At 38.0% G+C, this 25,798-nt stretch overlaps 1 protein-coding gene across 1 annotated transcript in view; it reads left to right on the top strand.

Annotated features, from left to right (window-relative positions):
• Dcc (DCC netrin 1 receptor) overlaps positions 1 to 25,798 on the top strand; it is a 722,447-nt gene that overhangs the window by 641,358 nt on the left and 55,291 nt on the right. Inside the window, exons 23-25 of the mRNA XM_059246128.1 lie at positions 6,226 to 6,388; positions 18,215 to 18,441; positions 25,156 to 25,272. Coding sequence (XP_059102111.1) covers positions 6,226 to 6,388; positions 18,215 to 18,441; positions 25,156 to 25,272 — 507 coding nt within the window. The remainder of the gene's footprint in view (positions 1 to 6,225; positions 6,389 to 18,214; positions 18,442 to 25,155; positions 25,273 to 25,798) is intronic.

Genomic DNA, 25,798 nt, shown 5'->3' with positions numbered 1-25,798 from the left:
ATCTGGGGGCAGGAACTGAAGCAGAGGCCATGGAAGACACTGCTTAGTGTATTACTCTTTGTAGATTACTTCGCTTACTTTCTTATACAGCCCAGGACCATTTGTCAAGGAGTGGCATCACGCACAGTAGGCTGCACCCTACCACATCAATCATTAATCAAGAAAATGACCCACAGACTTGCCCACTGTAACGGATCATTTTCTCAATCGAGGTTCCCTCTTCCCAAATGACCCCCTTTTGTGTCAAGTTGACAAAAATCTAACCAGCACAAGGTTTCTTAAATACATTTTGAAATGTGATCGTGTATTTCAAATGTTCACAACAGCCTTTTCTGTTGGAGAGAGATGATAGCTAACAATTAGCTTGAAGCCAACTATGTTTGAAAAAGTTACTGGGACTTTTAGCTCAAAAGGTATATTTACTCTTTAAATCCCATAATATTTTATTATTAGCTGTCCTTTGTACTCTCAAGTTTAGGCAGTTTTCTTGCTTCTTCCAGTGAAACTTTTCCATATAACTGTGGCTTTTAGGGGAACACACAGAGGAAATACCAGGTAATGAACATGGAGCATACTGAAAGCCACACTCCAGAAGCTGGTCACAGTTTTGCTGAAACAGAATCTTTGAAAGGATAAATTAACTCTAATCAAGGGAGTAATGTATTGTGCTTATCATTGGAAAACATGTTGCTCTTGCTTGGTTTGGCTTACTAAAAACAATTCACATATTCAAAATATAATAATATCTGTATTACTATGTATCAACATATAATAACCTCTAAGATGCTTCTGTTGATCATACATTTGAAATCTCTGGGATGTGTCTGCATCACCACAAGCTTTCTGTCTGTTTGCAGTTTTTTTTATGTACTTTTCAGTTTGATGTTTCCTACACAGGACTATGTAAAGAAATGATATATTATTTTACATTTTTATAATTTTATGAAAAATATCTATTACCCTAAGTCTTCTATGGATCCTGCTATAATTTGTCATTAACTTTAATTTGTTAAGATTTATCCATGTATTTAAAATAGTTCTCTCTCATTTTTCTTCACTGCTGTACAGTGTTTTATTTTATAACTAACAAAATTATTTAACCACTTTAGGAGGATTGCATGAGAGATTTGATTAATGAACAGATACATTTCCATTTGGATAGTCTCCTAATAAAAGATCCAGATGAGAAGACAAAATTGTTATTTAATTTGTTTTCTGGTTGTGAAATTAGAATAAATAGGAAAATTAAGTGATTACTTTCTATTGTATGCTAGTATAATCAAATGCATAATTTTCCAAGAAGTATCAGTATATTGGTTTGCACACAGTGTGTGTGTGTGTGTGTGTGTGTGTGTGTGTGTGTGTGTTGTGTGTTTATACAACTAGATGCTTAGGCCACTATCCTGCAGCAAATGATAGAGTCCCTTAATAACATTTTAATCCCCCCTATAACTTCCTCTACTATTAATGCCCTTTACTTAATAAACAAATTTACTTTCACTTACATTTTCTATCCATTCCTGTTATTATCACAAAATGATTTACATTGGGTAATTTGTAAACAACATGAACTTGTGGTTCACAGTTCTTCCAAAGGCTGGAAAGACAGTTCAAGGTCAAGGTCACAGTAGGTTGTACATATGGGAAGACCTTCTTCTTTACTTCACATATGGTGTATTCTGTGTTCTCCCTTGGTGGAAATAGTAACTGGGTTCTCTTGGCTTCTCTAATGAGGCCTCAACATGGAATCTCACTAAGCTAGAGCTTAGATTTCAACACATGCTTTAGCTTGGTGGGTCAAGATATTCAAACTTTAGAGGATGTCGTGAACACATTTTTCCAGCTAGGTCTAAGTAAGGTTAAATCCAGGATGCTCCCTCCAGGAGGCCCAGATCTTCATGTTTTTTCTCACATGTTCTCCCCCTCATTTCTGTAATCTTTGAGAAGTCAATGCCTAACTCAGTCAGTCTTTGGTCAACCCAAGGCCAGAGTGCACAGAGTGCACAATGTGAAAAGCATGTTTTGGAACTGAAAACAGTGGCTTCTCTTGTACAGTAAACTTAGATATTAATACTTCTGTCCACCAAATGTTGCCAGTTTCATTAAGTTACTCCCATTCAAAGTTTGTCTTAAACCTTAACATTGTACCAGGCACACTTCCACTTTTAAAACATCAGTCCAGAAGTGTTATTAATGGGCTAGAGAAATGGCCCCATAGTTAAGAACTCTAGCAACTCTTGCAGAGATCAGAGTTTAATTCCAAGCACCTATGCGACAAATAACAATTGTTTATAGCTCCAGTTCCAGGGGATTCTACATCATCTCCTGTCCTCCTTGGGTACTATGTGCATGTGGCACATAGATATTCTTATATGCACTCTACACATATATAAAATACAAATAAATATTTTTTGTAACTGAAGAAATGCTACTAAGACTCCACTGAGTATAGAGTTCTAGTAATAAACGGTAGACACAGGTTTAAAACTGTATTACTTCAGGAACAAAAACCCAATTTGAAGAATTATCCAGGTGGAAATAACAGAAGATTAAACTACCAAGGTGAGATGGTGAAAAAAATTCATGAGAAGGCAGAAGTTGATTTTTTTAAAGGTTGCTTTAATTGTGTGAGGAAATATATATATATATATATATATATATACACATATACATATATATGTATGTATATATGCCTAAGAATTTATATATGTGTGTATATATGTACACACACATATATATGTATATATATATATATATATTTCTATAGAGCTACCAAGATGCCTAAGTGCATAAAGGTGCTTGCTGCCAATCCTGATGACCTAAATTAGATCCCTGTACCACATAATGAAAAGAGAGAAGTAATGTTCATTGTTGGTCTTCTGACCTACACATACATGCTCCCCTACATACACACATATGCATACAGTGCATATAAAGATGCATACATGCATTCATACATCCTAGTAAATAATACACTTTAAAATCATCCTAACATACCTATTTTGAAATATCAATTTAAGAAGTCGTTTGAATAGGAATCCATTCCCAATTATGAGTATGACCACAGGATAGTACTTTTTGAAGTACAGAGTTCCAGAGAATTAAAGAAGAAAGCCATATGGATAATGGAGAAGAAGTAATTATCCCCTCATAACTTTTAGTATTGCTAAGCAGTAATATTGGATGTAAATGTTAATGGTAGATTAAGTGTAAACCACAGGCTATATGTCCTAAAGGATGCAGTCTTGAATAGTGTTAGATTTAGAAACTAAAATTGTAATTTCCTCACATTTGCCTAAGAATCCAACATAAGTAAATTCTTTACAAGAGATTTTAGTTTCAGTGTATATATGCTTCTTAACCCATATGCATAAGCAATAAGAAATTATTCAAAATTACACTCAAATGCTTGCATTTTCACTTCTTAAATGTTGCAGTCCCAGTGTGGATCAAACTTAAAAGTTTTGTGTAAGTGTTTGAACTTGTCGAAGCCTCAAACTACTGACATGAATATGTCAATCAATAGAACTTTCCTCTTTAAAGGAGTTAGTCCTCAGATGAAGAATAGGACAGTGATTTGGAGAAGTGCATGCCACTACATGCATTTTTTAACTGAATAAGATTCCTAGTGAGGCTAAAATTATAATTTAATTTAACCTGATGAACGATACCTCATAGGGTAAATTCATGGAGGCAAAACAGATAATGACATTCAGTGGCTACCAACCAGTTCATAGAAACTGTTGGCATTATCCTTCCTCAGTTTTCTCCATCACTTCATGATGTTTTAGAAATATTATGCTAAGTGAGTGAGACTGATGATGTACCTGCAATATGTCTAGATTCACTACTGGAGAAACAAATTATTACACTGACTGATTAAAGTGAACTGGAAACCCGTAGACACATGGATGGTGAAAGAAAACCTTAGTCTCTTTCCTCTACTATTTTGCTAGCAGAAGAATTATGGTGAATATGTGGTCTGCCATAAGCCCTGGCTATTATAAACAATTCAGCAAAGGCCTGTGAAAACTAAGATTCCCAGTCAAAGGCCTAGTAATGTTTTAAGGTTTTTGGAAGGGGGTGGTTTTTCTCAATTAAATATGCAAGTGAGGTCACAGAAAGCCAAGTCTGTACCTGCATCTCACCCTTAAAAGAAGTCTGCATTGACAAAAATTTGTTCAGTTGTTTTGTTCTTAAACCTCTCACATAATGAAATTGCATACATCTTCCTTAGACTGACAGAATTATGGGGCTATTCTGGCTCTCTCAACATTAGCTGGGTTCATTCTTCAAAGCATAGTAATAGAATAATAGCTTATTGTCAGGATACTCAGGCAGTTGCAAATAAATTTAGACTCTGCTAATTATTTATGTTCTTTTCTTTTCATGGCACCCTTTTAAAAATTCACTTTTGGATTTCAACTAAAAAAAAAAAAAACAAGCAAACAAACAAAAAAGTGCTATAGTTCATGAATTCCCTCATAGTTGAAAGCCTTAATGAAATTGTAGATGCTGAAGAGTCTTCCCAAATATTTTGGTATGTCAGGTAGAATCAAAGCTAAATATTTGCAATATGATACTACTTCAATTTTATGATGCATTTAATTTTTATATTATACTCCACATTCTTTCGTAATGCTGAACATGCTTCAACTTCTCAAAACATAATTTGTGCTTTATTTTTGTTTGAATGACAACCACCAAGAAAATTGCTTCAATTCCATCTTGCTATACTCACCAAGAATCAATTACCTTTGATGGTAGTTCTGCCTGGGATTTGAAAACTCAGTTTAGCAAATTTGACCAAAAGATCTATAAATCCTCTAAAATATAATTCTATTTACCACAATTTTAAAACAATGTCAAATTTGACATGTTTCAGTAATTTGATTCTTTTTTATTAATAAAAAGATGAAATTATTAATTTATTTATAAATACTTAGAATTGGCCGGGCAGTGGCATTGCACACCTTTAATCCCAGCACTCCAGAGGCAGAGGCAGGTGGATCTCTGTGAGTTCGAGGCCTACCTGATCTACAGAGCAAGATCCAGAAAAGGCTCCAAAGCTACACAGGGAAACCCTGTCTCAAAAAATCAAAATTAAATAAATAAATACTCAGAATTGTTGGGTTTTTTAAATTTTCTTTTAAATTAACATATATAGGATACCAAATTTAAAAAAAAAAAACATGTTTTTTTCCTCAGAATGCAATCACATTATCAACTACTCAAAATAATGTGATATAAACTCCTATATGTATCTGTTTAGTGATTATTCTGAGATTGGTAAATTGTTAGTAGAAACTCAACAATGTTCCCAACAGATATTTTAATGCCAAAGGGAAGATGCAAAAATGCCTTCCAGATACAGTGGAACTGATACACATATGAGCTCACAGAGACTCTATCTAACAGGACACACAGACCTTCAAACCAGAAAAAAAAAAATCCCAAAACTGAGAAGGGAAGCAGACACAAAGTGACCAAGAAATTATTTTCAATTGATAGATGCCAAAAACCAGTTTTTCTGCAATGGAGTGCCACTGAATTCATCAACCATACTCTGGGGCAGGCTCCACACCTAGGAGTAGTTGACCAACACAAAGCAGACTCTATGGATTTTTTTCTCAGTGTTATATATCTTAGCTTGTTAATCAGGTTATAACTCTGCTATAAATTGACTTTTGGAATTGATCCAAGTTGGGTGTTTTTAGTATAGTCAACAGGTTCTGCTGGCACAATCACTAGTTTAGAACAATTCTATGAATTGGAAAGGCAGCTCAGTACCATTGTCTGCCCTTTCCTACTGGCCATTGTTTCTTTCCATTGGTCAACACTGCAATGTAGTCTACTTTCATTGATTTACCTACTCCAGACATTTTATAGAAATGCAATGAAGCACTATCCAGCCTTTAATTATTTCCCTTAGCCTCTATGTTGTAGCATGAGTCAGAACCTTATTTTTTTAATGGTTGGGTAGTATTTTATTAAATGGATATATCACCATTTTTTAGTTAATTGATATTTACATTGTATCTACTTTGGACCATTTTAAATGATTTTTTCTGTCCAAATTTGCATATTTAATTTCACTTGGTTCATTTTGTTTTCACTCTTTATCAGACCATAACAGTAAGAACTCTTTACCTTCCTTACAGTTTGATGAGCAACGTTGACAACCTCTCCCTAAACCTGAATCCTATATACTTGTTTTTCCCCCAGAACCACCCATTGGACAAATGCACCCCCCACATGGCAGTGTCACGCCTCAGAAGAACAGCAGCCTGCTTGTGATAACCGTGGTCACCGTTGGCATCCTCACAGTGTTGGTAGTGGTGATTGTGGCTGTAATTTGCACCCGGCGCTCTTCAGCCCAGCAGAGGAAGTGAGTAGCAACCGACTCCAAGAGAAAGAGAGTCTCTTCCTTCTTTGACTATATTCTGGATGGCTCTCTCTCTCTCTCTCTCTCTCTCTCTCTCTCTCTCTCTCTGTTCTTTCATAACTCACCATGATGTGTCCCTTATTGCTTGATCCTGACTAAACCCAATTTTGTTCATTGTAACCCTAGAATTAAGTTACAGCTAGACTTGCAGATTTCACAGCACAACCCCCAGAGACAGTCTTGCATTTCTGTTTCCTTTTACTTCTGAGGGGCAGATTCTTCTGTAAATAGCCCACAGAGAGGGACTCCACCATGCATCTACTCTAGCCCTCTCTGTAATTGCTTCTAGACAGTTGGAGATATTGTTCCTCCGCAGTGCTTATTTATCACATTTGACAGGGAGTCCTGCAGGCAGGTAATCGATGCTTGTTGAATGGATGACTAAATATAGCATATCAAACTCAATGTCATTACAAATGTCCAGAATGCTTAGCCCTTAGGCATTAGAAAAGAAAGAAGAGTCCAGCAATTTGAAAAGGTTCCTATTTCCTGTCTATGTTTAAATGTCAGGAAATAACATCATTAATGGCTTCAAAATATTTTCATATTTTACAGTTCTTGATTTTACTGTATACGGAAGGTTGCATCACATACAAAGTTTAGAATGAACATATGATTTGAACACAACCCATCCCTTCCAGCAATGCCTCAGGACCAAGACATTTGCCTGCATTTGCAGATTTCAGAAGCTGCCACAGGTCCTCTGGCCATTTGACTTTCCAGTTTTTATCAGATTCACTCTGATGTGTATTTTCAGCTGCACTCACTCTCTCATTGGCTTTAGTGCCTTTTGTTCCAGTTCCTTTTGCTTTGTTCGTGGCCTCAGGTTTGTGCCTGAGGCTAGGCTGGAAGTGGCTGGCTTGGCAGCTCTTCTCTCCATTCATTGTCAAGAAAGATTCTCTAGCAACTCCCTTTTCCCCATCTCACGCCTGGTCTTTCTCTCACTCTCTCATACACCCTACAGCTCTGTTGATGCTCTCTATTGCATCCCCCAGCACTCTGTGTGGAAATGGAACAGGTGAGGAGTGCATCCTGAGGAAGGCACCAGAGAAACCCAGAGACAGCCTGGGAATTTAATTTATATCCAGCTGCAGTCATGGGGTATACTGTGTGGACCTGGTAATTACTGGTGAGCCAGTCCACCGCCTGAAAGAAGAGAGCTGATGGAAAATGAGCTTAACAAAGTCAGTCTCAGATGTGAACACTGAGAGAAGGCATGGTCTCTCAGTGTTCAAAACACTTAATAAAGGTCAGGAACAAGAACTAATTAGTTTAGTGAATGTCTTAGACTGCCATTGTAATAAAGTACCTGAAGCTACAATAAAGAATATAGGTTTATTTTGGATTCAGTGTTCTGGCAGTTCAAGAGCACAGCACTGTATGCGTTAAATAGTGGTGAGGGTCACCTGCTGTGGCTATATGCAGGGTGACGAAGCAGAACAAGTCAACAAGTGTGGAAGAGAGGTGATGTGACAAGGCAGAAGACAAGAGGCAGCCCTGCTTTGAAAGCTTCATGAGTCCACTTTCATGACAGGGAAACCAAGGCCACAAATATGCGTGAAATAAACACGTTCATCTTTTCTGTGGTCTCCACACCAGTCAAACCGGTTACCATGGGCAAATCATGGCAGTCAAACCTTGAAAATCCTCCTGGTCTGGTGTTCCGAAGGGTTGTTCAGACTTGGCATGCTGTATCATCAAGGTATCAGGTGTCTGAGGCAGAGCTGAGAATTCTCATGAAGGGGAGAGGAAACGGGTGTTAAATATTCAGCGATTGTTAAAAACATTGTAGCTGGGCAGTGGTGGCACATGTGTTTAATCCCAGCACTCAGGAGGCAGAGGCAGGCGGATCTCTGTGAGTTCAAGGCCAGCCTGGTCTACAGAGCAAGATCCAGGACAGGCATCAAAACTACAGAGAGAAACCCTGTCTCGAAAAACCAAACAAAAAATGGCCCACTCATGAAGAATATTGAATTTAATGACACTATCTGGAATTAGTGGGTTTGGAGTTTCAGTTTTGCTTGTTTCTCTCATTATTTTGTGGTCATACTGACTTGTGAACTACATTCCTGGGTGTATATTGTCTCTCTACAGGTAAAATAGTTTGTCTCTAAGGGAGTCAAACTAAAACTTGTCAGTCTGCTGAGAGTACCTTATATCACCTTGAAACCCACAAGAAGGCCTTTGGAATACTAAGAGTTTGAAATTTTTATTGGGCAAAGATAGAGAGTGTGCCAAAAAAAATGACTAGAAAATGAAAATAGAGAATGAGGAGACAAAGACTGTGAATGACCCAAAGAAATCAAACTTCAGTTTTTCATTGTCTGACACACAAAGTCTCTCAATACTTGATGTAATTTCACACTTCCTCTGATGTCATCAGTGACAGATCCACTGACCTTTGCTTTATTCTCTGATGGAATACCTTGTAAGGTCTTGGCAAGATGGCTCAGTGCATAAAAGTACCTGCTTCCAAAACTGAGTACCTGAATACAATCCCAAGAGTCCATGTGGCTGAAGGAGAGAGCTCACTCCCAAAAGTGTCCTCTGACCTCCACACATACTCTATAGTACACATGCATGTGCAGACACTCACCAAATAAATACAGTTTAAAAATAATATATTGATTGAGCAGGTTGTATTTAGATATTTAGCTATATATATATATATATATATATATATATATGAATATACACATATACATATGTATGTACATGTATACATATATACACATATATACTTATAAATACATATAACACACCTATATATAATTAAAGTAAAAGAATTTACGAATTTTATAGAGAGCAAGGCAAGGGTATATAGAAGGAACTAGAAATAATCATGTAATTATATTTTAATTTCAAATATATATATGAATATATATATATATATTTGGGGTTTTGTTATGAATTTTTTAAACTTATTTATTTATTTCACATCCCAACTGTAGTTTCCCCTCACTTCTTTCCTTATATTTCCTTCGTCTCTTCTCCTCCATCCCCTCCCATCAATCCATTCCTCCTCTGTTTCTGTTCAGAAAGGGTCAGGCCAACCATGGGTATCAACAAAACATGGCATATCAAGTTGTGGTAAGACTAAGCACCTCCCCTTTTATTAAGGCTGAGTAAGGCAATCTAGTATGAGGAACAGGTTCCCAAGAGCCTGTCAAAGCATTAGGGACAGGCCCTGTTCCCACTGTTATGAGTCCTGCAAGTAGACCAAACTACACAACTGTCACATATATGTAAAGGTCATTGGTCGCTCCCATGCAGGTTCCCTGGTTGTTGGTTCAGACTCTGTGAGTTCTTATGAGCCAGGTTAGTTATTTCTGCGAGTTTTCTTGTGGTATCCTTGACCCCTCTGGCTCCTACAATCCTTTCTTCCTCTCTTCAGCAGAATTCCTTGATCTCAGCCTAATGTTTGGCTGTGGGTCTCTGCATCTTTTTCCAGCATTTACTGGATGAAGGCTCTCTGACGACAATTGGAGTAGTCACTAATCTGACCCAGGAAATGACCAGCCTGTTCAGGATACATATCAACTAAACATGTTTATCGGCTGTAGGAGTTCCTTGGTAGAATTTTTGTGGTTGCTTATGCATACTATCATGTCATCTGCAAATAGTAAAAGAGTTTGAGTTCTTCCTTTCCAATTTGTATCCTGTTGATCTGCTTTTGTTGTCTTACTGCTGTAGCTAGAACTTCAAGTACTATATTGAAGAGGTATGTAGAGAGTTGACAGCCTTGTCTTGTTCCTGGTTTTAGTGGCCTTGCTTTGAGTTTCTCTCCACTTAATTTGATGTTGGCTGTCAGCTTGCTGTATATTGCTTTTATTATATTTAGATATGTTTCTTGTATCCCTGATCTCTCCTAAGACCTTTAGCAAAGTGGTTGGATACAACATTAACTCAAAAACAAAATAGAACAAAACAAAGCCAGTAGCCTTTTTATATATGAATAATAAAGGGGTTGAGAAAGAAATCATGGAAACAACACTCTTCACAATAGCCACAAACGATGTAAGTATCTTTGGGTAATGCTAAGCCAGCAAGTGAAAGAGTTGTATGACAACAACTTCTAAGTCTTTGAAGAAAGAAATTGGAGAAGATAATCAGAACATGAAAAGATTGTCTATGCTCATTTATCAGTAGGATTAACATAATGAAAATAGTCATCCTACCAAAAGCAATTTACAGATCAAAAGTGCAACACAATTCTTTACAGACTTTGAAAGAACAATACTCAACTTCATATGGAAAAACAAAACTCCAGAAAAACTGAAAATATCCTGTACAATAAATCAACTTCCAGAGGTATCACCATCCCTGATCTCAAGCTCTACTACAGAGCCATAGTAATATAATTATATTTTAGGATGAATGTTAAGGGAAAGGATAAAGGATTTTTTCTTTGCAATTATTTCTGGGTTTTATTATTTTTTTTTATTTTAGTGAGGACCTTCCCCCATACCATCTCCACCATAGAAACATTAGAAGCAATTAATACAGATGAAATCAAAATCAATTCCAATCTGAAAGAGAAATCAACTTCTTTACTGACTTCTCAGAAAGTGGGAATGAATTGCAATTAGGGCTGTGGATAGGAAACTCATCCAGGGCCTCTTTGCTGTCTCTGTGACCAAGTCAGATGAAGAATGGAGTTTTGTGTTTTACAGGGGAATGCAAATTATTACATGCAAGTAAATTGAAATTATTTTTATCAACCATCAAGAATTTCTTATTTGAATTAATACAGGCATATTTATTACATCACATTTCTATTCATAAGTATCATATATTTAACAATAATCCACCTATCTACTTGACTTACAGGTTAGTGGGTAAGACTTCAGTGTAGTCAGAAGGTTTCTCCCATCCCACCCAGCCTGCAGTCCCACAACCGCTTATAAAATACTCAGAAGCTTATATTAATTACCAATTGCATAGCATACGGCAGGCCTCTTGCTAGCTAGCTCTTATACTTTAAATTAACACATTTCTATTAATTTATGTTTTGCCACCTATTCTGTGGCTTACTAGTCTGCTGGCATGTTCTTCCTTGGGCGACAGGCTGGAGTCTCCCCTCTCTGCCTTTCTTCTTCCTGTCTCTCTCTTCAATTTCCCGCCTAGCTATAACCTGACTTGCCATAGACCAAATGGCTTTATTTATTATCAACCAATCAGAACAACGCATGTTCACAGCGTACAGAGAGACATCCCACAACACTTCATCTTTATCATATAAAATAGTCGAACAATGTTTCCAACTAAATTCTCCTGCTGGTGGTGCCCATGATACCTTTTATTTAGATGTGTCATATGTTGGCAGGTCTTTCATCCTTGAGCGTCATTGCCTTCAGCCTTAGAACCAATACAAATGTTTCCATAATCCAGTCCAGCCTAAAACACAGCAATCCCAAATGGGATACTTGTAAATTACAAAATCACACAGCAGCACCTAGCTTTAGATTAATGAAAAATAGATACATTTTGCCTAGTTTGGGTAATTAAAGTTTTCGTGCTTGGAGGAGAATCACCACATATATTTTCAGTTAGCAAGATTACAATAGAACATTGTAATATAGAAGAATTGTGTTTTATTGAGAGTAAAGAATTATTTTCCTTATAAACATAGAAATCACATACTTTTGAGTTAGAATCTGTATGTACTTAATAAAGATTAAAAAGTTAATGTTAAGCCTATCCTGGAAATTCAGAACACGTGGTTATTATATTCATAGGGCAGTTATTAGAGAAGATAACAATTTTGTCTTACTACATTAAATTAAAATAAGGAAATAAAACTTCTTCCCCATATATAAACAGTTGTTGGCTGAGCCTTATATGAAATTTAATGTGTGTAGCAAGTTTTAAAGAATAGCATATATTCAAATCTAGACAAAAATTATTGTTTTCAATACTAAAGATCAAATAAATATCAAATGGTATCAACTGTCTTTTAACATCTGTAGGAAACTGTCTGATTCTTCATCTCTTTAATATTTTAATATTTTTTTCATCTTTACCTCACAAGGAGTTTCACTGGCAACTTCTTAGGGTCTGAAGATCAATTAACTTGGCCTTAAAAACACAGATATAGTCAAGCATTGACATCTCTGAGTTTCTAATACATGGTTAACAGCTACTAGTCAAGGAAAAATAATCACCACAGTGGATGGGGAATAAAGGGGACTCTTGTTATTTTCTACCCTCCTTTTCCTGAACAGCCTATGCTGTGTCTTCACTCATACAACAGCCCTTCCTTCCTGATGTTCTCTCTACACAGGTGGTCAAGCATCCTGCTGCACCATCCACTGGACCTTGAGCATGCCTTTGACTAGGGAATTAATATATGACAGCTTATTTGTCTGGCTCTGGTGTAAAACTTAAACAGAATGAATGTTTAGCACATAGTAGGGCCTGAATGATTTATTATAATGTGACAAAGCAACTAAGAGAGGACAGCTGTACATTAGAACTTGATTGGATGCAGTCATACATAAAACAAATGCTCAATCTCTCTTGCTTCTAAACCACTCGTAGCCCTGAACACGATCATCAAAAATGAAGAAGGTTTACTTCGAATAATAGGTTATGTGCAAAATAAGGAGCAGATTGAATGTTAAGGAAGGCATCAAGGAGCTCTCAAATAACAAGAATGAAGAGTTCTTTTTTTGTTTGTTTGTTTGTTTCTGTTATCATTGCATGTACGACATTTGTGTGGTTTGGCTTCTGATAAATAATGAATGTGATAGCTATTAACTCTTGAACTAAAAAAATATCTCTAAAATTACCCACTGATTTCATGATCAGATTCAGGATATTTCTGTAGGAGGCAAGGCCTCCAATGGTTTGAACGCTCTGCTTTTTCAGCCTTGCTGTCTACCATATTCTGGTACAATCTTCTTACTCCAACAAAACAGAAATTCCCAGAGTCATGATACTTCTCATTCATTTATCATGCTTCTAATGTCTTGCCTATCTATATTTGTAGTACTTACCATGCTTCTTGACATATGTTTCTTATTCCACAAATTCTCATTAAATACGTGAGTGACTTATTATTGTAAAACATTGGATAATGCTGAAGAAGTGCAAAGGGAAGTTTGCCCTGCATTGCTGGAGGAATTGTATTATGCCAGAGAAATAGCCTGACAGCTCAGTACAGCACCTGACACCCAGTGCCTACATGAGAGGCATAAAAAGAAGGAAGCAAGTTCACTAGTCTAAGATTTCACTGACTTATAGTGGTTAGGAGGGTTCTCTGTAGAAGAGAAAAATGAAGGGATCAGTGAAGAATAAGCATATTTAAGTAACCAGGATTCCAAAAGTATGGAGGACAGAAAGTCATCAAACAAAGCCCAGGACTCCATCATGATAGAAATGCTTTACTGGGCACTACTGGGCCAAAGCAGAGGGCCCAGGTGAATTGTGCACTTTGTCTTTGAGAGTGCCTGTGGTAGGAAGACATAGCTCCCATTTTAAAGGTGTTTTTTGAAAGAAGGTACTATAACTGTGGGAAATGATAGTTTTGCATTGTGAGCAAGGGTTCAATGTGTGGTATTTCTTTACTTCATCGGAGCATCATATTTAAAATATGAACAAACAAACTAAATAAATCACCTGGCAGTATTTTACATGTGTTAGATTTTCCTGTTAAAACACAGATATGGCCTCTGGTTCGGTAGTCCTGACAAGGTCACAGGTAGTACCTCCTCCAGATCTGCTCCTGGGCCACACTTTGGAAAGCAGTCATGAGGTCCATCTGCATACATGTTGTGAAGGTTCTCCTGCAGAAACCAGAGAGCTGAGTTCTTGCCACAGTTTCAGCCATTAAGCTAGGGACACAGCAGATGGGCAGAAGGTCAGGATGACAGCTGCCCTTTGTGGAGTTTGAAGACAAATTTCAGAAGCTTTAGCTATGAGCACCTGCTGGGTTTATTGCGCACCTGCCACAGTACACATGGAAGAGCTGGAGAGGAAGGTTTTGGAGCAGAAGGCTCCTCTCTTGAAAAGCGACATTGTGAGAAGAGGAGCGGTGAACAGTGTAGCATGAATCTTAAAAGGTCTTATTAATGAAACAAACCTGGAGCCAGGTATTGGGGTGAACACGGAAAGATCAGAGAAGCAGAACAAGCCACAGCCCCCTCACCTTGCCAATTCCTCAGCTGATCCTGTTTCTTCAGACTGGAAGCCTCTCAGTCCTCATCCAGATGGATCTCAGCTGAACTGCTGCTAAAAGCCTAAAAGCTTAACCAGCCTAGTTCCTGGTCCTCATGCCTTATGTACCTTTCTACTTTCTGCCATTACTTCCTGGGATTAAAGGCATGAGTCACCATGCCTGGCTATTTCCAGTGTGGCTTTGAACTCACAGAGATCTGGATGGATCTTTGCCTCCAGAAGGCTAGGATTAAAGTGTGAGTGCCACCATTTTCTGGCCTCTATGTCTGACTAGTGGCTGTTCTGTTCTCTGACCCCAGATGAATTTATTAGGGTGCACGATATATTGGGGAACACAATATCACCACAGAATAGTAACAAACCAGACACACAAAACAGCAAATGAACCTGTTTAGAGACCTGCAGGATCTCCCCAGCATCTCACTGGTCAACTGAGAGCAGCCTAGAGAAGACGTGTATCTAAAAAAAAGGAGGCCACCAGGCAACGGGACTGGGACCTGTCCTTAATGCATGAGCTGGCTATTTGGAACCTGGGGTCTATGCAGGGACACTTTGCTCAGCCTGGGCGAAGGAAGAGGGGACTGGACCTGCCTGGATTGAATCTACCAGGCTGAGCTGAATCCCCAGGGGAGTCCTTGCCCTGGAGGAGATGGGAATGGGGGGTAAGCTGGGGGGAGGCTGGGGGGAGAGGCTGGAGGAGGGAGGACAGGGAAATCTGTAGCTGATATGTAAAATTAAATTAAATTATAAAATAAATTTTAAAAAAATCAGCAAAGCTGTCTGCATTGACCAGGAATCATGACTTCCTCTTCCTAGTTAAGTTTATGATTCACAGCCAACAGAAAGCTGCTGCCTTTCCCCAGAGTTGGAACTTTTTAAATTTATGGAACCCCCGGGATGCCTGGCCTTAGAGTAATGGGGATAAATGAATGGCTGAACAAGGCATACATTTAAGCATGAGGCAACAAGAATTCTGGGTTTATTATTGGTTTCATACAGAAAAAAATGTGTGTGTGTGTGTGTGTGTGTGTGTGTGTGTGTGTGTGTGTGTTGTATATCTGTTTGTTTCTCTGAGAAAGGGTCTCAGTTGTAGAGGATGCTGACCTACCACTCACTGTGTAGCCCTGAGACTCAACCTGCCTTTTTGCCTCAGCCTCCTAAGTGCTAGAATTACAGGCTTACCCATCTCACCTTGATGTCCACAAAAATAAGAAATGTTTTTAAGTTTTAATTTTAATCTCCCCCGTCTCTCTCTGCGTGTGTGCTGCACGCGTGTGTGTGTGTGTGTGTGTGTGTGTGTGTGTGAGTGTGTTTATGTGTACATGTGTCAAGGGAGGCAAGAGAGCATATCAGTTGCTCTGAAACTGGAGTTATAGATCATTGTGTGCTAACCTGACTAGGGTATTGAAAATCAAACCTGGGTCCTGTGGAAGATCAGCAAGTGCTTTGAACAACTGAGCCATCTCTCTGACCCCACTAAAAAGTTTTGATCAGGATTTTTTCCATAGACTATTTAAATGTCGAGCTATCCTGAGGAAGCACATGGTGTCATTCTGTGTGTGGGAACTGTGCTTCTCTAAAGACAATCATGGGGATGCTGAAGTCTGAAAGAAAGAGAGACAACACAGTGATCTGTTTAACAATGGGAAAATAATCTATTCTGTCACTAGGGGTAGAACACATATAGGTCTGTTGTAGAAATGTTGAGGACAAATGAAGTGTAGGAAAATGGATTCATATAATGAAGGCCAGTGATCATTGTCTTAGATACCAGAAAACTAACTTCGGTTCAATCATGGTCAGGGACAGTGTAGGGCTGCTGTCATGATACCAACCACAAAGGTGTTGAGAGGGTAGTAGAGCAATCAGCACACACTATTCTCTACTAAACCACAAAGCAGCTAGTAAGTTTGGAGTTCTTTGTCTCCTGTTCTCACCAATATATTTCAGAAAGACAGAAAAGAATGCTGGGAAACTTCAACAAATTATACCACTGGATATTAATTGGAAAATATTTGTAAAGCTTCTAAGTCAGTAATTGGAGAGGCAAAGTCGTTCCCAATGGTTTTGCAGAGGTTATAGTTTTTTCATTAAGATTAGCTTGTTTGGGGCCTGGGGGAAATGCCTCATTCAGTAAAGTGCTTGTCCTGGGTGGACATGAGGACTGAGTTGGATCCCTAATACCTTTGTAAAACTCAGGCATCGCAGCTCAAGCTCCAGTAGTATGGAGATAGACAGATACCTGGGGCTTGTTGGCAAGCTAACCTAGCCCAATTGGTGATTCCCAGGACCCTGATTCAAAAATAAGATAGAATGTTCTGGATGAATGACACCAAAGGTTGACTTCTGGCCTCCATGTGTACACACACACACACACACACACACACACACACACACACGAGTTTACCTTGTCTTTGACACTCAATAAATATTGGAAGCTATACCCTTAATAAAGCAGTCACTTTGTAAATGAAAAAAGTAGAAAGTACATATTCTTTAAAGGCTTTTAAGGGCTTCTGTTCAAAGCAGATTTTTGGCTATTTGCATTCTGTCTTATATTATTTTTTTAAAGATTAAAGTTTCAAGTAGAGATTAACATTCATGAAATTAGAAAATATAGTTGAAAATAGTTCTGGAGTTAACAATAAGCCCAGTTTAAAATTTTTCAGCATACAGTTTCCAACACAGCTCCTCAGTTCCATCACTGCAGTGCACAAGCTTACGAAGGCCCCCACATACCAATAAAACTTTATTGCAAGACAGGTTGGGGCAGATCTGGCCTGTGAGCCATGGTTTGTGGATTGCTACTGATTCAAATGATTAGTGTATAAGTGCTATGCTACTTTACTTTGTACACAGAGAGCATTTGAGTGTCGGTAACCTCAAGATGTGATTATCACTGAAAAAAAAATTGGGTAGTTAAAAATCTTACTGAAGTAAATAAGGGAGATTCAAAACATGTTTCCAGTAAAAGGATCTTTCTTTCTCTTCTAATTTCAAAAGACAACTCTCACCATGTTTGGATGCAGACATGACTCCAAGGGAAAGTGTTTTATTCACTTAGGAATGTCCTCATGCGGCCTTTTGTTTTCAAATAGCAAGCATCCCAGTTGCACATTAAATTATAAAGCCGAGGCATAGACTTTCTTCTAAGCTCCAATCTCAGCTGTTGGCACAAATTCTGGCCTTTTTATTTCTATTTGCCCTTTCAAAGCTACTCCTTCATTTATCTCTGAAACAGATGTTGCAGTCAGGTACCTTATGCCTACCTCCAAAGATTGGCATATGGCTCCCTCTAACCCATTGTCACCTTGTGCATGAATCTCCAGCTGCTGAAGCTGGAGAATGGCTTCTGGCAGGCTGCTGGGACCCTAGGGATTCAGCTCAGGATCTCCTAGAAATGTGCTGAGGCTCAGGGGGGAAAAGAGAAAAGACAGCCAAGACAAGCCTGCCAATTTTGGGGTTTCATCTGATTCCTCCTGGGAGTCCTTTTGTTTCTTTTCTCTACTTCCAATGTGAACTGACAAAGGAAAGAGAGGAGGCACCATTGGATAGAAGCACTCACACCTGCTCTCTCACTTTGTTGTACAGGAAACGGGCCACCCACAGTGTGAGCAAGAGGAAGGGTAGTCAAAAGGACCTCCGACCTCCTGACCTTTGGATACATCATGAAGAAATGGAAATGAAAAATATTGAGAAGCCTTCAGGAACTGACCCTGCAGGAAGGGACTCCCCTATCCAGAGCTGCCAAGACCTCACACCGGTTAGCCACAGCCAGTCAGAAACCCAGATGGGAAGCAAAAGCGCCTCGCATTCAGGTAATGATATTCTCACACAAGTGTTGTTAAGGCAATAAAGTTGGAGGCTAGCCATACATTTTCCACTTCTCAATCTCTGTGGGTTATTAAAAGATGATTCTAAATATGCTATTGATTCATTGTTTGAAAAAAATAACATTAGGAGCACCTGAAGAATGAAAAAATACTGTTATTTTGGCATTCATTACCATGGAGACCAACTGTCATCTCCAGTCACATTATTATATGATCTCTCACTGGACAAAGTCATTTGAAAGCTGTTGGTAAACAGAGCTAAATGAAGAAATGCCGATTGTTCAGTAGACTAGAGCATAATAAGTGATATCCAGGGATCACTAAGAATTCAATAAACTGGTTCTAAAATACACTGTTTTCTGGAGGTCATTGTATTATCTGAATATTTACTGGAAGGACAGTAGCACAGAAAATGAGCACTAGAAAAGCCCCGGATCTCCTTTCTAAATGAGGAGCCTCTGTTTTAAGACTAAATGAAATATCTTAGTCAAGAGAATGTGCAAATGGTTTACTGGGCTTTGTTATTTCAAGATTTCTAAAACAAGGATTTTTAGTCACTGACTTTTCAAGCACATGTTACATATTCCTCTCCTAGTCTTTAAAGGTCATCATGAGCAGATTCAAGGGCAACCTAGCCATATTGATTACTGTGATCGAGAATGTAAAGGTTCTCTTTCCTCATTACTAGCTAGACTTTTAGATATGGAGACTGGGTTCATAATCTGTTCTTTCAATCTTCTAGGACCTTCAAGCAGTTTGGAATGCTAAAATGGGGCAGAAGGGTCACGGTCTGTTTTAGAATCACCTTCATGCATTTCCCTGTTTGTTAGTCAAGTTTCCATTAACATATAGAAAATACCTGAATAATTTAGCTATAAAGAGGGAAGGTTTACAGTTTACATCATGGCTTACAGTTTCAGGGCTTTCAGTCCCTGTTAGCTTGGCCCTGTTGCTTTGGGCCCATGATAACACTATCAATCAGTCGTGGTGGAAATACATGGCAGAGGATTCTGGACACAACGATAAGGCAAACCAACGAAAGAAGAGAGTGACTTCCCAAGAACCCCTCTGTAGAATATTATTTTAAGGTGTGTTACTTTTCCTTACGTTGCATTTGTTCAACTCTATGAAGCTGTGTTACTGTGCCTGTGTGAAATACCTGATGGTCTAATAAAGAACTGGCCAATAGCAAGGCAGGAAAAAGGATAGGCGGGGCCAGCACGCAGGGAGGAATACATACGTGTGTGTGTGTGTGTGTGTGTGTGTGTGTGTGTGTGTGTGTGTATAGATAGATAGATAGATAGATAGATAGATAGATAGATAGATAGATAGATAAAGAGAGAGAGATGATAGATGATAGATAGATAAATATAGATATAGATGATATAGATATAGATATAGATAGATAGAAGGAGAAATCTGCAAAAGAAAAAGAGCTAGGAGTCAGAGAAGAAGGAGGACAACTCCAGGACCCAGCCACTCAGCTACCCAGAAAGCCACTGAGTAAGAAACAAACAAAGGTATGCAGGAATAGGAGAGGAAAAGCCTAGAGGCAAAAGGAAGTTGGGATAAGTTAAGGAAAGCTGACAAGAAACAAGCCAAAATAAGGCCAGGCATTCATAAGTAATAATAAGCCTCCGTGTGTGTTTCCTTGGGAGCTGGGTAGTGGACCCCCCAAAAGAGTGAAAAACAAACAAAAACACCCCTTTAATGTTCCCCAACCATCTAACTTCCTTCTACATGTTCTCACATATCCCATTAGCCCCACCAGCTGGCAGCCAAGTCTCTAATACATGGACCTTTGAGTGACAGTTAAGAACCGACCCACAGAGCTCTCCCTTTCCATTCTTTGGGGTACATAAGAGAAAAGAGAGATGCCATGAAAAAGAAAAGAAGAGTCAAAAGGACCCCAGAATTCTTCACTGCTTGTGTCTGTGGGGCTCCTAAATAACACCCCTATGCTGCATCTTTCCTGTTGCACAAGTATGAGTTCTTCACACACACTTGAGGAATTCCTCCATTGCCTAAGTTTGTGCTATTAGAAATCAGCTCAGAGCTCTCCATGCAAACTCATGGCTCCTTTGCTGTGTGAAAGTACTTAATGCAGTTTCAGCAAGAGGAATCAAGCCTGAGTAACATGCTGTATACCTACTCAATCTCCAAGAAGCTTCTACATCCTTGTCAAGACCAGCCATAAAAGATCTTACACTTCCGTGGTCATTGTCTCATCTGTTACCTCTCCCTCTGTTTTGACAGACACATGATAGGTCAGCAAGGTCACTGCTAGAGAGGGCTTCCCTCCTTCTGCAGAATGAAAGGAAAACAAATTTCTTGCAGGGACTTCGATTCTTTTCAGAGGTTGCATCTTGCAGTTTAATTCTGGACTGAGCACCAGGGACAGGAGAATGTCTTTGCCTCCCAGTGGAGGGGGTTGACACTGTCTTCAGAAGACTTTTCAAGGACTTCCAGGATGCCTTTTACCCCCATTTTTCTTTCTATATTGACCTTTGAAGCAGTTAGACTAGCTTTATGTCTCTCAATAAGTACTAAGGGAGGCTTGACCCCAGTGGTGACTGTTTGCTTTGGAATGAGAGGACACTTGTGTCTATTTGTCCTCGACATGAGGACAGCATTGCTTACAGGGAAAGGAACTTCACATTTCTTTCTTTGCTTTTCCTTTTTTAATGCCTTTTTTTTTTTTTGGCACTGGGTCTCAAGTACGCCAAGCTTGCCTCAAAGTCCCAATGCAGGCAAGGGTCCTATTTCTTCTACCTCCCGAGTACTGGGAGAAAAGGTCTATGCCACCATGTCCTGTGTTCATGATAAAGTTTTTGAGGAGGCAAAAGCTATGTAAAGAAAGATTACTCTGTCAAGTACTATGTCTGTCATTTTCATACATTATCTCACAGATTCCCTACAATATACTTTGAGATAAGTGTTATTCTCCTCATAAAATAAATGAAGCAACTTAAGCCACAAGCTTTGGGTTTTACAGTTAATATAGTAGGTTACGTCGTACAATAGGTCATGTAGTCAAGTCAGTACTGTGGTGTCACACTCAGTACTGTAGTTTACATAGTAAGTACTATAGGTTATATTGTCAGTACTTTGGGTTATGTAATCAGTAGAATAGGTTGCACAGTCAGTACTGTAGGTTTTTTTTTATCATGGCCAGTCCTATATGTTCAATGGTCAGTACTATAGGTTCAATGGTCAGTCCTATAGTTTTCATGGCCAGTCCTATAGGTTCAATAGTCAGTGCTATAGGTTCAATGGTCAGTACTTTAGGTTCAATGGTCAGGACTACAGTTTTCATGGGTAGTCCTATAGGTTCAGTGGTCAGTACTATAGTTTTCATGGTCAGCACTATAGGATCAATGGTCAGTACTATAGTTTTCATGGTCAGCACTATAGGATCAATGGTCAGTGCTATAGTTTTCATGGCCAGTCCTATAGGTTCAGTGGTCAATGCTATAGGTTCAATGGTCAGTACTTTAGGTTCAATGGTCAGTGCTACAGTTTTCATGGCCAGTCCTATAGTTTCAGTGGTCAGTACTATAGTTTTCATGGCCAGTCCGGTAGGTTCAATGGTCAGTACTATAGTTTTCATGGTCAACACTGTAGTTTGTAGTGTAGGTTACTTAGTCATCTCCGTGGTTTCATAGTCTGTACTGTAGGTTACATAGTACTGTAGTTTTTATGGTCACTACTGTAGTTTACAGAGTCAGTAGGTTATATAGTCACTGCTGTAGTTTACAAGGTCAGTACTGTAGGTTAGATAGTCCCTATTGTAGTTCACACGGTTAGTACTATAGTTTACATAGTCAGCACTTTAGGTCACATAGACAGTACTGTAGGTTACATAGTCACTGATATAGTTCAGTGGTTCCCAACCTTCATAAAACTATGACCCTTTAGTATAGTTCCTCATGTTACGGTGACCCACAACCATAAAATTATTTCCTTGCTACTTCAGAACTGTTATTTTGCTTATTATGAATGTGATGTAAACACCTGATATGCAGGATATCTGATATGTGACCACCAAAGGGGTCATGACCCATAGGTTGAGAACAACTGCTGTAGTTCATATGGCCAATACTGTAGGTTACATAGTTGGGATTGTGGGGTATACAGTACTGCAAGTTACATAGTTATTCATGTGGTTGATATAGTTGATACTGGTCATCTATGACTAAAAATCCTCCAACCTTCAAATCTATGCTTTAATTACCAAATTTCAATGAATTTATTTAGTAGGTTTATAGAAAGTGTTAACTTCTCTGTGCATGAAATTAATTCTGAATAAACTCAAAAATCATGTTCAATATTTGTATTTCAGCCACAGAAAGAGAAGTGAATTAAATATTAGCTGAATTAATATAAAATATTTTTCATCAAATAAAAGGTTCCCTTTGCTTTTCCTAATTTCTTCCACCCTTTGTAACCCTATACTTAACTGCCTTAAACATAACCTCTTCTTCCCCAACCACACAGGTAGCGTGTCCTAGTAGTATAATTTATAGTGACTAATATGGTAGAAGTCTCAATGCAATGATGACTCTCTTCACCACATAATGGGTTTCAAACTTCCCTTGACATAAAACTTTACAAAAGAGAAAGAAAGACAAGGGTTAGAATCTATTGACCTTCGTGTTTACACACAGAATTTGCTTTCTAAACATGAAACTCAGTGCATCTCTTGCCTGGAAATCCTGAGGGTTAGTCCTTAATTTTCATATCTCATGCATAGAAAAGTACATTCCAACATTGTGACATTTGGATATTCAACTTTGAAAAAAGACACTCAGCTCATTGAAAATCATGTTTTAGAACTTAGCTTATTTGTTTTTAATTTTCTACATGTTAACTGAAGGTTTTATATAAATTTCCCAACTCTGTTTGGACCAATGGAGAATAATATCATGTATTCCTCTTAAAGACCTCACATGTTTCTTAGTCTGGCCTGGATTACTGCAGCTCCAAGGCCCTGGTGCATGCTCTGTCCTCAGTAGATGTTGCTCTTGGGAAGTGGTGGGAAGTTAGGAGGTGTGGACTAGACGACAGAGTCTTTGTTCATTATAGAATATTTTCTCAGGGAAAGTTGGATTCTAGGCCCTTCCTCTCTTTCTTTGGCTTCCAATTCTGAGGTAAGTAGTTTTCCTTAACCAGCTGCTTCAGAAATGATGTTCTGCCTCTTCGCAGTCTAAAAGCAACAGGGAAATTAATTATGGACTCAAACTCCAAAGCTATAAGACATAAATAATTTTTTTCCTCTTTCTAAGTTGATTGTCTGGGGTATTTATTACAGTGGAGGAAGGCTGACACCATACAAAATACAGAAAAAAAAATTCATGCTTCAAAAATTGTAATGGAAAATATTTTGGTAAAATTCCCAATAAGCAAATGTCATTCTAAACAGCTCAATTCCTAGAATTAAAATGTAGCTACAGAATCAGGAATAGAAGACCAGAGGCACCCACCAATGTAGAATGGTTTATCTGAAAACTGTGAAATATTTACATAGCTGGATCTAAATTACCTTTTTTTCTTTTATTTATTTATGTCTGAGAATTAATACACATAGTAGATACTGTTCTAGTTTTTGTTTCCACTTATTAAATACTACTTTAAATAATAAACAGGAAGAAATAATTATTTAATTTCTTGTATAGTTCTTGTTGTTTATTTTGCTTCCAATTTTTGAAGATTCCTTTTATTATTTATAGAAAATGAGCTGCCATTCCATCATTTAAAGTGCTAGAAAGAAATCCCTTGCATTTTATTTTATCAGAAAATAACCTGACTTAACAATTACTCTTGGAGCACATTTTACTGGTGGTGCTCTATGGACAATTTCTGCGTCACCAGCTCATTTGAGACTTGAAAGTTTTGTCACTTACCTCTTTCAGCATCTGAAAACGGGAACATTACTTTGGCCTCCCTGGTTCCTGATGGGAAACCCACTGTCACTCAAAGTGTCACACCACAGTACACGGATTAGATTGCTTTCTTCTCACTGCTTTGAAAAATGTTGTCATTGCTTCTAGGTTTCAGAAGTGTAGCAGCAACATGTCTGGCATAGATTTTGCTGATTTGACTATGAACTAATTATGAATTAATAAATTAATTATATAAATGGATGTATGACTGTTGCTAAATTTGGTAATGTTTTACTTTTAAATATTTTTCAGCTCCATATTGCTTTTCTTTTTTTATTTTTTGAATTTTTAGATATCACATATTCACAGAGGGAAGATACTTTGTTTTTAAGTATTTCCCAAAATTAATAGTTTTTGTATGTACACATTTTCCCTCAACATATGTGCTTGGTACTTTTGTTGAGAGTTATGTGGCTATAACTGAGTGAGTTTATTTCTGGGTCCTGCATTCAATTCTACATATTTATTTTTCTGCTAGTACCACCTACTACATAATTTTTGCAACTGTGCCTCTGAGGTATACTTTGAGGTCATGTGTGGTGATATCTCCAGCTTTGTTCTTCTTATTTTTATCTTGCTGATACATCATGATACTTTGATGAAAAATGTTTATCAAATCTAAGAGATTTTGTGGCGAAGTAGAGTCTTTTAAGTATAAAATCAAATAGTTTACACATGGGAATTTTTTACTTAGAGGAAGATATATATTTTTTGGAGATTATTAGTATTGCTCTTATAGTCATTAATTTTTTTTTAGGTCAAGATACCGAGGAAGCAGGGAGCTCCATGTCCACTCTGGAGAGGTCCCTTGCAGCACGCCGGGCCACCAGGGCAAAGCTCATGATTCCCATGGAGGCCCAGTCCAACAATCCTGGTCAGTATTTGATTACAAATGGTAAAAAAAGAAAGAAAGAAAGAAAGAAAGAAAGAAAGAAAGAAAGAAAGAAAGAAAGAAAGAAAGAAAGGAAGGAAGAAAGAAAGAAAGAAAGAAAGAAAAAGAAAGAAAGATGATTTCCATTTTCCTTGTTTCTATAAATATCAAATCATCAGAAATAATTACCTTTTGTGATTTTTATAGGTGAATAAGAATAATTGAAGAATGATACAAGCCATATCATTTATACTTATCAGTCATGGTCATTGCTGTGTAATTATATCTCTATATCATTGGTGTTAGCAAACAGATGGCTACAATTCAAGAAATTAGTTATAATAATATGAATTTTTGTTTTAAAAACCTGAAATGTCCATTGGTATTATGGATCTGATTCTATCATCATCATCATGGCTTAATTTTTTCTACTTTAGATGGTCCAGTTTTCATGATTACACAACCTAGCCCTATTAAATCAAATGTTATCTCAGACATTCACTTAGTAGCCCTCCTTGTTGGAGGCTTC

The sequence above is a fragment of the Peromyscus eremicus genome, chromosome 19 (genome assembly GCF_949786415.1).
Source record: "Peromyscus eremicus chromosome 19, PerEre_H2_v1, whole genome shotgun sequence".
Lineage (NCBI taxonomy): Eukaryota > Metazoa > Chordata > Mammalia > Rodentia > Cricetidae > Peromyscus > Peromyscus eremicus.
This window is presented reverse-complemented; position numbering and strand designations above follow the sequence as displayed.